This window comes from Anomaloglossus baeobatrachus, chromosome 1 (genome assembly GCF_048569485.1).
Source record: "Anomaloglossus baeobatrachus isolate aAnoBae1 chromosome 1, aAnoBae1.hap1, whole genome shotgun sequence".
NCBI lineage: Eukaryota > Metazoa > Chordata > Amphibia > Anura > Aromobatidae > Anomaloglossus > Anomaloglossus baeobatrachus.
Genome location: NC_134353.1, coordinates 954,741,786 through 954,753,284, shown reverse-complemented (window position 1 = coordinate 954,753,284; position 11,499 = coordinate 954,741,786). Strand labels below are relative to the sequence as shown.

The 11,499-nt window shown below is 53.3% G+C and overlaps 1 protein-coding gene and 1 pseudogene across 1 annotated transcript in view; one reads left to right on the top strand and one right to left on the bottom strand.

Moving 5' to 3' along the window:
- The window catches only part of LOC142260531 (uncharacterized), a 413,103-nt pseudogene that overhangs the window by 263,910 nt on the left and 137,694 nt on the right, over nucleotides 1-11,499 (top strand).
- The window catches only part of LOC142257404 (uncharacterized), an 88,444-nt gene that overhangs the window by 75,859 nt on the left and 1,086 nt on the right, over nucleotides 1-11,499 (bottom strand). The window contains exons 2-5 of the mRNA XM_075329503.1: nucleotides 7,671-7,738; nucleotides 6,693-6,869; nucleotides 6,487-6,610; nucleotides 6,338-6,405 (exon numbers count right to left, since the gene is read on the bottom strand). Of these exons, the coding sequence (XP_075185618.1) occupies nucleotides 6,338-6,405; nucleotides 6,487-6,610; nucleotides 6,693-6,869; nucleotides 7,671-7,724 (423 nt within the window). The 5' untranslated portion in view covers nucleotides 7,725-7,738. The remainder of the gene's footprint in view (nucleotides 1-6,337; nucleotides 6,406-6,486; nucleotides 6,611-6,692; nucleotides 6,870-7,670; nucleotides 7,739-11,499) is intronic.

The following is an 11,499-nucleotide window of genomic DNA, read 5'->3' as shown; positions in this document are numbered from 1 at the left end:
TATGTGTCAGAGCAGAGCATGTCACTGTCTCCACTCCGCTGACCTCACAGCCCGTACACGCTGCGATGGATGCAGGGGGACACAGAACAAGTAATCGGCCGACACTGGAGTCATCTGATTACTTGGGATGAATTGAGCAGTAAAATGCTCTGGTGCTCGATGGGCGAAGCCCATGCCGATTTTTTTAAAAAAAAATTCATTAAAAATAAAAAAACAAAAAAATCACATTGTTTGTGGGCTCCCGCTGCATTTTCTATTGCTAAGGGTAACCAAAGCAGCTACTGGCTGCTAGCCCCCGCTGCTTGGTGTTACTTTCACTGGCAATAGAAATGCAGGGAAGCATTTTTTTTTTTATAAAGGTTTTTCCCTGAAAACGTTTTTAAGAAAATGACGTGGGCTTCGCCATATTTTTGTATGCTAGCCAGGTACAGCAGGCAGCTACGGGCTGCCCCCAACCCCCAGCTGCCTAGTTGTACCCGGCTGGGAACCAAAAATATAGAGAAGCCCTTTTTTTTCATGAATTTCATGAAATAATTAAAAAAAAAAAAAAAATGATGTGGGCTTCACCAAATTTTTGAGTCCAGCCAGGTACAACTAGGCAGCTGGGGATTGGAATCCACAGTGCAGGGTGCCCAAACGTTCTGGGCCCCCCACTGCGAATTGCAGTCCACAGCTGCCCCAGAAAATGGCGCTTTCATAGAATCGCCATCTTCAGGCGCTGTATCCAACTCTTCCAGTGGCCCTGGTGGCAGGTGGCACGCTGGGTAATAAGGGGTTAATACCAGCTATGTTTTACCAGCTGGTATAAAGCCCGAGATTCTTAATGTCAGGCCAAGTTTAACCTGGCCATTAAGAATCTCCAACAAAGGGTTTTGAAAAAAAAAAAAGACATCACACAGAGAAAAATACTTTATTAGAAATAAATACACAGACACAGTAGGGACTCCATGTTTATTACTCCCTCTCACCCCTCCACGATGGAGAGATTTCTGTACTGACCATGCCAGGAGAAAGCGAGGAAAAGAGAGCGAGCGGGGGGGGGAGAAGAGAGCAAGCGGGGGGGGGGGAGAAGAGAGCGAGCGGGGGGGGGGAGAAGAGAGCGAGCGGGGGGGGGAGAAGAGAGCGAGCGGGGGGGGGAGAAGAGAGCGAGCGGGGGGGGGAGAAGAGAGCGAGCGGGGGGGGGAGAAGAGAGCGAGCGGGGGGGAGAAGAGAGAGAGAGAGGGGGGGAGAAGAGAGAGAGGGGGGAGAAGAGAGAGAGGGGGGAGAAGAGAGAGAGGGGGGAGAAGAGAGAGAGGGGGGAGAAGAGAGAGAGGGGGGAGAAGAGAGAGAGGGGGGGAGAAGAGAGAGAGGGGGGGAGAAGAGAGAGAGGGGGGGAAGAGAGAGGGGGGGAGAAGAGAGAGGGGGGGAGAAGAGAGAGGGGGGGAGAAGAGAGAGGGGGGGAGAAGAGAGAGAGGGGGGGAGAAGAGAGAGGGGGGGAGAAGAGAGAGGGGGGGGGGAGAAGAGAGGGGGGGGAGAAGAGAGAGAGGGGGGGAGAAGAGAGCGAGGGGGGGAGAAGAGAGCGAGGGGGGGAGAAGAGAGCGAGGGGGGGAGAAGAGAGCGAGGGGGGGAGAAGAGAGCGAGGGGGGGAGAAGAGAGAGGGGGGGGAGAAGAGAGAGAGGGGGGGGAGAAGAGAGAGAGGGGGGGGAGAAGAGAGAGAGGGGGGGGAGAAGAGAGAGAGGGGGGAGAAGAGAGAGGGGGGAGAAGAGAGAGGGGGGGAAGAGAGAGAGAGAGGGGGGGGAAGAGAGAGAGAGGGGGGGAGAAGAGAGAGAGGGGGGAGAGAAGAGAGAGGGGGGGGAGAGAAGAGAGAGGGGGGGGAGAGAAGAGAGAGGGGGGGGAGAAGAGAGAGAGGGGGGGAGAAGAGAGAGAGGGGGGGAGAAGAGAGAGAGGAGGGGAGAAGAGAGAGAGGGGGGGAGAAGAGAGTGGGGAAAGAAGAGGGGGGGGGCAGAGGTGCTCTGTCACCAACTGTCTCCACTCTGTGACTTGTGGTGCAGGTGACAGAGTGCAGACAGTTGGTCCCATGCAGCAGGACAGATGGCAGAGCACAGCGGTGACATGCCTGTCAGCGTCTTGCTGCTGGGAGGAGCAGAAGATCACACTGCCCGACACCGGCCGCTCTCCTGACATCGCAGCAGAGCGGGCGGGTGGACAGTGTGATCACATACTTACGTGCAGGGGGGATTCAGCTGAAGACCCCCGCCCTGTACTGCACACTGGCGCCCCGTGCCTCACCATCTGCAGGACGCTTCCGGCTCCACACTGACGTCCTCCGGATCCTCCCCTCGATGCTGAGCTGTGATGTGCGGTAGTCACCGCCCACAGCCCTGTCACTCAATCTGAGTGCTGCCGGCATCCTGTGACGTACCCGTCTTGTTTGAGAGCCCGGAAATGCCGGGACGTCAGAGGATGCCGGCGGCCACAGCTCCAGGGGGTCATGTGACCGGCACTGAGCGTGCAGCATAGCGCCGCTCAGTGCCAGAAATGGAAATACAAGCCAATGGAGAAAATACCTAGAATTGTAAGTAGAACTTCGACAGAAAATAAAAAAAATGGGTGAACCACCCCTTTAAGGTAGAGATTGAGAGCGCAGGTGGAGGCCCTAAAAGAGGTGAAGGAAGCAGAAGCAGTGGAGGAAGTGATAGATACAGAGGTTAGTCCCGCAAGCCTTGGAGATTCCAGGACTTGTGGAGCAGCCCCTTGCCCCAGCAGCCACCAGAATCACCCAGTGAGCGAGACGTGACGCCCCTGGCCATGCTTGCTCGTCCAGGTGTCAGTGGTGAAATGCACCCTGGCAGTCACAGAGTCTTCCAGGGAACAGGCAATGTTTCCTGCGACACACTGGTCTGGTTCTGCCACAGCTTTATTAGAGAAATATTTTCAACTGGAGGACTGCGATGGCCATCAACTTTCAGAAACCAACTCTGTCCACAAGGTGGAAAGGCAGCATTTCAGTGGCCAACAAACTGATGGACTGTGAGGGAGGCCTAGGTGGAGATGTTATGGTGGGTTGAGAAAGATGTGGTTTGCTCTGTGTCTGACATCCGTCAAAAGCACCTGGCATGTCCATTTCCGTAACAGGCTATAGGCTCTCACTCACCCTGACTGTAGCGGGAACACAAGTGGAGGCTCTGCGGCCGGAGACCTATCTGAGAACACTTGCCACGGTAATGGAGGAGGCAGAAGCAGCAGACAGAGTTGATGTGGTGGCCGGTAGTAAGCAAGGTGTTTTAGTGCAGTAAAATTCCCAGAATAACTCATGTAGGTTGAGGATGTGCAGTTTCATTCAGGTAGAAGTCAAATTATTGAAATTTCTGCCTCTACCGATTTGTTGTTTTTTTTTAACAAAGTTGGCAGATAATGTAAGTTGGGTCATTCTTTGCAATCTCAAAAAAAAAAAATAAATAAAAACCCCAGGCTATGCAACCCCTCCTGCGAACTGCATACCCACAGGTTTTGGCTGAGAATGAAGCGCTTGGCGTGGTTGCATTACTACGAGTTTGCTCGGAAAGCGGCAATGTAACCTCCTCGTCTTCCTCCTCTCCTGAGCTACTCGGCTGCATGTCTCTGGATTCACACCAAGTGGGATCTACAACCTCATCATCATCCTCGCTGTTGTCCCACTACTCGCCCTGAGAGTCATTCTTCCTCGTCTTCCTGCCTTCACAGCACAGTACATTAAGCGTGCTCCTCAGGTATCCGAGTATCAACATCATCACCTCCACCCCCGGGGGATAGCGTCTGTTGGCGAGGGTTTGGATCATGCTCGCACACAATTTTGTCTGGGCCCAGTTTCAATTGACAAAGATTGTGGGCATCAGTGCAGATGCTTTCCTCCTCGAGTCTGGGAATCTTTGGAAAACCCTCTGATAGTCATGGGATAGAATGTGTGAACAGCTCTGAAGACTCGCTCATCTGTGATTCCCCACAGTCACTGGATGGTTGGAGAGTTGTGACACGGTGAGAACAAGAGAAATTGGGGTGCTACTTCTGAAGACTGTACTGTGTGTGATGTTGAGGAAGAGGAGGAGTGGCCACTTGATGCAGTGCTTGCTGTCCATTGTAGCACATGTTCTATCTGGCCCTCATCTACAAGTCATACCACTGTGAGGCTACCAAAGAAAAGGAGCGGAGTAGCCCGCCCGGTAACAGAAGCCGTCAGTTGTCTTTGGATAGGACATGCCCTGTGCACTTGACCCGCTCCCATCGCACCTCATCCCCAACATCACCGCAGTCCTCATCCCAGCCCTAACCCATCTATCCAACCTATCACTATCAACTGGTGTATTCCCTTCATGCTTTAAACATGCTTCGATCACACCCATCCTTAAAAAGCCCTCTCTTGACCCATCCTCTGTGTCTAGCTACGGCCCCATATCCCTTATGCCTCAAAACTACTGGAACAGCATATCCATCTTGTGCTGTCCTTACAACTCTCCTCCTGCTCCCTCTTTGACCAGCTACAATCTGGCTTACGGCTGCATCACTCTACAGAAACTGCCCTAACTAAAGTCACCAATGACCTACTAACTGCCAAAGCCAAGCGACACTGCTGTGTCCTCCTCCTCCTGGACCTGTCCTCTGCCTTCGACACAGTAGACCACTCCCGCCTATTACAGATTTTCTCCTCTCTGGGCATCACAGACTTGGCCCTATCTTGGATCTCTTCATACCTAACCGACCGAACTTTCAGCGTCTCCCACCACCTCATCCCACCCTCTATCCGTTGGTGTCCCCCAAGGTTCAGTTCTTGGACCCCTGCTGTTCTCCATCTACACCTTCAGCCTGGGACAGCTCATAGAGTCCCAAGGCTTTCAGTATCATCTCTATGCTGATAGATCTGTGTGTTATCTCTCTGGACCTGACATTACCTCCTTACTAACCAGAATCCCACAACGTCTCTGCTATTTCACCTTTCTTCTCTGCGCGATTCCTAAAGCTTAACATGGAGAAAACAGAATTAATTGTCTTTCCTCCTCCTCATTCAACTCCTCCACCAAGCCTATCCATCCAAGTTGATGGCTGCTCACTCTCCCCAGTCTCACAAGCTCGTTGCCTTGGCGTAACCGTCGACTCTGCTCTATCCTTCAAGCCACACATTCAAGCCCTCTTCACATCATGCCGACTACAACTCAAAAATATCTCCCGGATCCGTACCTTCATTAACCAAGAATCAGCAAAAACATTAGTGCATGCCTTCATCATCTCCCACCTCGATTACTGCAACCTCCTGCTCTCTGGCCTCCCCTCCAACACTCTTGCACCCCTCCAATCTATCCTGAACTCTGCAGCCAGCTTGATCCACCTCTCCCCTCGCTATTTCCCAACCTCGCCACTGTGCCAATCCCTTCACTGGCTTCCCATTGCCCAAAGACTCCAGTTCAAAACATTAACAATAACCTACAAAGCCATCCACAACCTGTCTCCTCCTTACATCTGTGACCTACTCTCCCGGTACCTACCTGCACCAAACCTCAGATCCTCTCAAGATCTCCTTCTCTACTCCTCTCTTATCTCCTCTTTCCACAATCGCATGCAAGATTTCTCTTGTGCCTCATCCATACTCTGGAACGCTCTACCCCAGCATATCAGACTCTCTCCTACCGTGAAAAGCTTCAAGAGGAACCTAAGACCCACCTCTTCCAACAAGCCTACAACCTACAATAACCCTCAGTCCACTACACCATTGCGCAACCAGCTCTGTCCTCACCTATTGTACCCTCACCCTTTCCCTGTAGACTGTGAGCCCTCGCGGGCAGGGTCCTCTCCTCCTGTACCAGTCTGTTTTGTACTGTTAATGATTGTTGTACTGGTTTTTATGTATACACTTTTTCACTTGTAAAGCACCATGGAATTAATGGCACTATAATAATAAATATAATAATAATAGAGCTTGCAGGAACATTAGCGCCTTCCCCACGTACACCTCAAACACCACGCCTATGCCCCCTTCCACCACAATCGTGGGATTAACTACTCATCTTTACTGTATCTTTCCCCTCTTTTAACCAGTTGTTTCCCAACCCGAGGCCCACACCTGTCACTAAATTAATAATCAGTATTTACACGATGAAATGTCAATATGGGGCTGGACCACGGATTTGCAGTCTCCACTTAGATAATGAAATAGCAATTTTTGGCTGGACCACAGATTTTGTATGTGATGCCTGTGGTCAGCTGTGATCCTGCCGTCTCCACCGCTCTCATTACACAAGTATAAAACATCTAATACTGGAGGAGAAAACAAGACTGAACACAAGGAGGTCACAGCCGTCTACACCTCATAGGGGAGATCTCCATCTACCTGAGGATCCTGTGGAGGAGGAGGAGGAGCGGGACATCTCTCTGGGGTCGTCCTCGTACTGGAGAGACCTGCAGGAGACACAGACAGGACGGACATCATTATTACATACAGATAATTATAGGCCGGGTGTATTCAGTCCTGTCTATTACCTGGTGATGTGCGAGGCTGGGGCTCCTCCATCATCACATCCTTGTACCGCTCCTTGTGTCCTTCTAGATACTCCCACTCCTCCATGGAGAAATAGACGCTGACGTCCTGACACCTTATAGGAACCTGACAACACAATGATACCGTCATCACCCAGAATCCTCCAGTGCCGTCCTGTATAATGTCCCAGCATTCCCAGCAGTGTCACCTCTCCAGTCAGCAGCTCCAGCATCTTGTTGGTGAGTTCCAGGATCTTCTGGTCATTGACGTCCTCATGTATCCGGGGGTGAGGTGGAGGCCCCGGGATTGGGCTCAGGGTTCCTCCCCGTCCTTCAATCACAGGGGTCTGACAGCGACCACTAGAGGTCTTCACTACTGTGTAATCCTGAGTGTGGAGACATTAATAATATCACTACAGACATTTCCAGAGTCCATCACCTCCCCGGTCATATCCTCTGTTATTCCCATAGATAATGATGTAATGTGATGACATCAGAACCTCTCACCTCCCCGGTCATATCCTCTGTTATTCCCATAGATAATGATGTAATGTGATGACATCAGAACCTCTCACCTCCCCGGTCATATCCTCTGTTATTCCCATAGATAATGATGTAATGTGATGACATCAGAACCTCTCACCGCCCCGGTCATATCCTCTGTTATCCCCATAGATAATGATGTAATGTGATGACATCAGAACCTCTCACCTCCCCGGTCATATCCTCTGTTATCCCCATAGATAATGATGTAATGTGATGACATCAGAGCCTCTCACCTCCCCGGTCATATCCTCTGTTATCCCCATAGATAATGATGTAATGTGGTGACATCAGAGCCTCTCACCTCCCCGATCATATCCTCTGTTATCCCCATAGATAATGATGTGATGTGATGATATCAGAGCCTCTCACCTCCCCGGTCATATCCTCTGTTATTCCTATAGATAATGATGTAATGTGATGACATCAGAGCCTCTCACCTCCCAGGTCATATCCTCTGTTATTCCCATAGATAATGATGTAATGTGATGACATCAGAACCTCTCACATCCCCGGTCATATCCTCTGTTATTCCCATAGATAATGATGTAATATGATGACATCAGAGCCTCTCACCTCCCCGGTCATATCCTCTGTTATCCCCATAGATAATGATGTAATGTGATAACATCAGAGCCTCTCACCTCTCCAGTAAGATGGAAGATTATCTCCAGATTCAGGCTGAATATCTTCTCCATAATTTTGTCTTCGTCTTTATTCATCATTTATGGGTCAATCAAGAAAAATAAAAATAAAAACAGAGAAATTTTTTATTGTAATGAGGATGAAGTGATGTAAAAAAAAAAAAAAAACAACAACTAAAAACACAAAATATGTGAGGATAATGAGGAGAAATCATTGGAGACAATAAACTGTAGATTTCTTCCGTCCTCTTTCGGCGCCAACTGAATCTGATCTGAGGAGACTCCAACACTTTCTTAATGGTCCTAAAATTGTCCAGCTTTAAAGGAGTTAAACATAAATATCGTGATTCCCTCCCCCTCATGTGTAGTGCGGGGTCTGTCGCTCTCTCCCCCATGTGTAGTGCGGGGTTTGTCACTCTCTCCCCCATGTGTAGTGCGGGGTCTGTCGCTCTCTCTCCCTCATGTGTAGTGCGGGGTCTGTCGCTCTCTCTCCCTCATGTGTAGTGCGGGGTCTGTCGCTCTCTCTCCTCCATGTGTAGTGCGGGGTCTGTCGCTCTCTCTCTCCCTCATGTGTAGTGCGGGGTCTGTCGCTCTCTCTCCCTCATGTGTAGTGCGGGGTCTGTCGCTCTCTCTCCCTCATGTGTAGTGCGGGGTCTGTCGCTCTCTCTCCCTCATGTGTAGTGCAGGGTCTGTCGCTCTCTCTCCCTCATGTGTAGTGCGGGGTTTGTCGCTCTCTCTCCCTCATGTGTAGTGCGGGGTCTGTCGCTCTCTCTCCCTCATGTGTAGTGCAGGGTCTGTCGCTCTCTCTCCCTCATGTGTAGTGCGGGGTCTGTCGCTCTCTCTCCCTCATGTGTAGTGCGGGGTCTGTCACTCTCTCTCTCCCTCATGTGTAGTGCGGGGTCTGTCGCTCTCTCTCCCCCATGTGTAGTGCGGGGTCTGTCGCTCTCTCTCCCCTCATGTGTAGCGCGGGGTCTGTCGCTCTCTCTCCCCTCATGTGTAGCGCGGGGTCTGTCGCTCTCTCTCCCTCATGTGTAGCGCGGGGTCTGTCGCTCTCTCTCCCCTCATGTGTAGTGCGGGGTCTGTCGCTCTCTCTCTCCCCCATGTGTAGTGCGGGGTCTGTCGCTCTCTCTCTCCCCCATGTGTAGTGCGGGGTCTGTCGCTCTCTCTCTCCCCCATGTGTAGTGCGGGGTCTGTCGCTCTCTCTCTCCCCCATGTGTAGTGCGGGGTCTGTCGCTCTCTCTCTCCCTCATGTGTAGTGCGGGGTCTGTCGCTCTCTCCCCCATGTGTAGTGCGGGGTCTGTCGCTCTCTCCCCCATGTGTAGTGCGGGGTCTGTCGCTCTCTCCCCCATGTGTAGTGCGGGGTCTGTCGCTCTCTCCCCCATGTGTAGTGCGGGGTCTGTCGCTCTCTCTCCCTCATGTGTAGTGCGGGGTCTGTCGCTCTCTCTCCCTCATGTGTAGTGCGGGGTCTGTCGCTCTCTCTCCCCCATGTGTAGTGCGGGGTCTGTCGCTCTCTCTCCCTCATGTGTAGTGCGGGGTCTGTCGCTCTCTCTCCCTCATGTGTAGTGCGGGGTCTGTCGCTCTCTCTCCCCCTCATGTGTAGTGCGGGGTCTGTCGCTCTCTCCCTCATGTGTAGTGCGGGGTCTGTCGCTCTCTCTCCCCCATGTGTAGTGCGGGGTCTGTCGCTCTCTCCCTCATGTGTAGTGCGGAGTCTGTCGCTCTCTCTCCCTCATGTGTAGTGCGGGGTCTGTCGCTCTCTCTCCCCCTCATGTGTAGTGCGGGGTCTGTCGCTCTCTCCCTCATGTGTAATGCGGGGTCTGTCGCTCTCTCTCCCCCATGTGTAGTGCGGGGTCTGTCGCTCTCTCTCCCCCATGTGTCGTGCGGGGTTTGTCGCTCTCTCCCCCATGTGTAGTGCGGGGTCTGTCGCTCTCTCTCCCCCATGTGTAGTGCGGGGTCTGTCGCTCTCTCTCCCCCATGTGTAGTGCGGGGTCTGTCGCTCTCTCTCCCCCATGTGTAGTGCGGGGTCTGTCGCTCTCTCTCCCCCATGTGTAGTGCGGGGTCTGTCGCTCTCTCTCTCCCCCATGTGTAGTGCAGGGTCTGTCGCTCTCTCTCCCCCATGTGTAGTGCAGGGTCTGTCGCTCTCTCTCCCCCATGTGTAGTGCGGGATCTGTCGCTCTCTCTCCCTCATGTGTAGTGCGGGGTCTGTCGCTCTCTCTCTCCCTCATGTGTAGTGCGGGGTCTGTCGCTCTCTCCCCCCATGTGTAGTGCGGGGTCTGTCGCTCTCTCTCCCTCATGTGTAGTGCGGGGTCTGTCGCTCTCTCTCTCCCTCATGTGTAGTGCGGGGTCTGTCGCTCTCTCTCTCCCTCATGTGTAGTGCGGGGTCTGTCGCTCTCTCTCCTCCATGTGTAGTGCGGGGTCTGTCGCTCTCTCTCTCCCCCATGTGTAGTGCGGGGTCTGTCGCTCTCTCTCCCTCATGTGTAGTGCGGGGTCTGTCGCTCTCTCTCCCCCATGTGTAGTGCGGGGTCTGTCGCTCTCTCTCTCCCCCATGTGTAGTGCAGGGTCTGTCGCTCTCTCTCCCCCATGTGTAGTGCAGGGTCTGTCGCTCTCTCTCCCCCATGTGTAGTGCGGGGTCTGTCGCTCTCTCTCCCCCATGTGTAGTGCAGGGTCTGTCGCTCTCCCTCCCCCATGTGTAGTGCAGGGTCTGTCGCTCTCTCTCCCCCATGTGTAGTGCAGGGTCTGTCGCTCTCTCTCCCCCATGTGTAGTGCGGGGTCTGTCGCTCTCTCTCCCCCATGTGTAGTGCAGGGTCTGTCGCTCTCTCTCCCCCATGTGTAGTGCAGGGTCTGTCGCTCTCTCTCCCCCATGTGTAGTGCGGGATCTGTCGCTCTCTCTCCCCCATGTGTAGTGCAGGGTCTGTCGCTCTCTCTCCCCCATGTGTAGTGCAGGGTCTGTCGCTCTCTCTCCCCCATGTGTAGTGCGGGGTCTGTCGCTCTCTCTCCCCCATGTGTAGTGCGGGGTCTGTCGCTCTCTCTCCCCCATGTGTAGTGCAGGGTCTGTCGCTCTCTCTCCCCCATGTGTAGTGCAGGGTCTGTCGCTCTCTCTCCCCCATGTGTAGTGCGGGGTCTGTCGCTCTCTCTCTCCCTCATGTGTAGTGCGGGGTCTGTCGCTCTCTCCCCCCATGTGTAGTGCGGGGTCTGTCGCTCTCTCTCTCCCTCATGTGTAGTGTGGGGTCTGTCGCTCTCTCTCCTCCATGTGTAGTGCGGGGTCTGTCGCTCTCTCTCTCCCTCATGTGTAGTGCGGGGTCTGTCGCTCTCTCTCCCTCACGTGTAGTGCGGGGTCTGTCGCTCTCTCTCCCTCACGTGTAGTGCGGGGTCTGTCGCTCTCTCCCCCATGTGTAGTGCGGGGTCTGTCGTTGCACCCTCCATAGTGGGTCTTTATAGTGGAGAGTATCGTAGTGAGGAGAAGATGCTGAATACCATGAAACTGGTGACAATGAGGAAATAACGTTTTGTTATGAAATCCCCGGGGTCTGATTCCTGCACAAAAGCTTCCGAATACGAGGAAAACAGACGCAGACTCAGAGAAGGTCACACACACTCCGGGACCCCTCAGTGATGACCCCCCACAGGTCACACACACTCCGGGACCCCTCAGTGATGACCCCCCACAGGTCACACACACTCCGGGACCCCTCAGTGATGACCCCCCACAGGTCACACACACTCCGGGACCCCTCAGTGATGGCCCCCCACAGGTCACACACACTCCGGGACCCCTCAGTGATGGCCCCCCACAGGTCACACACACTCCGGGACCCCTCAGTGATGACCCCCA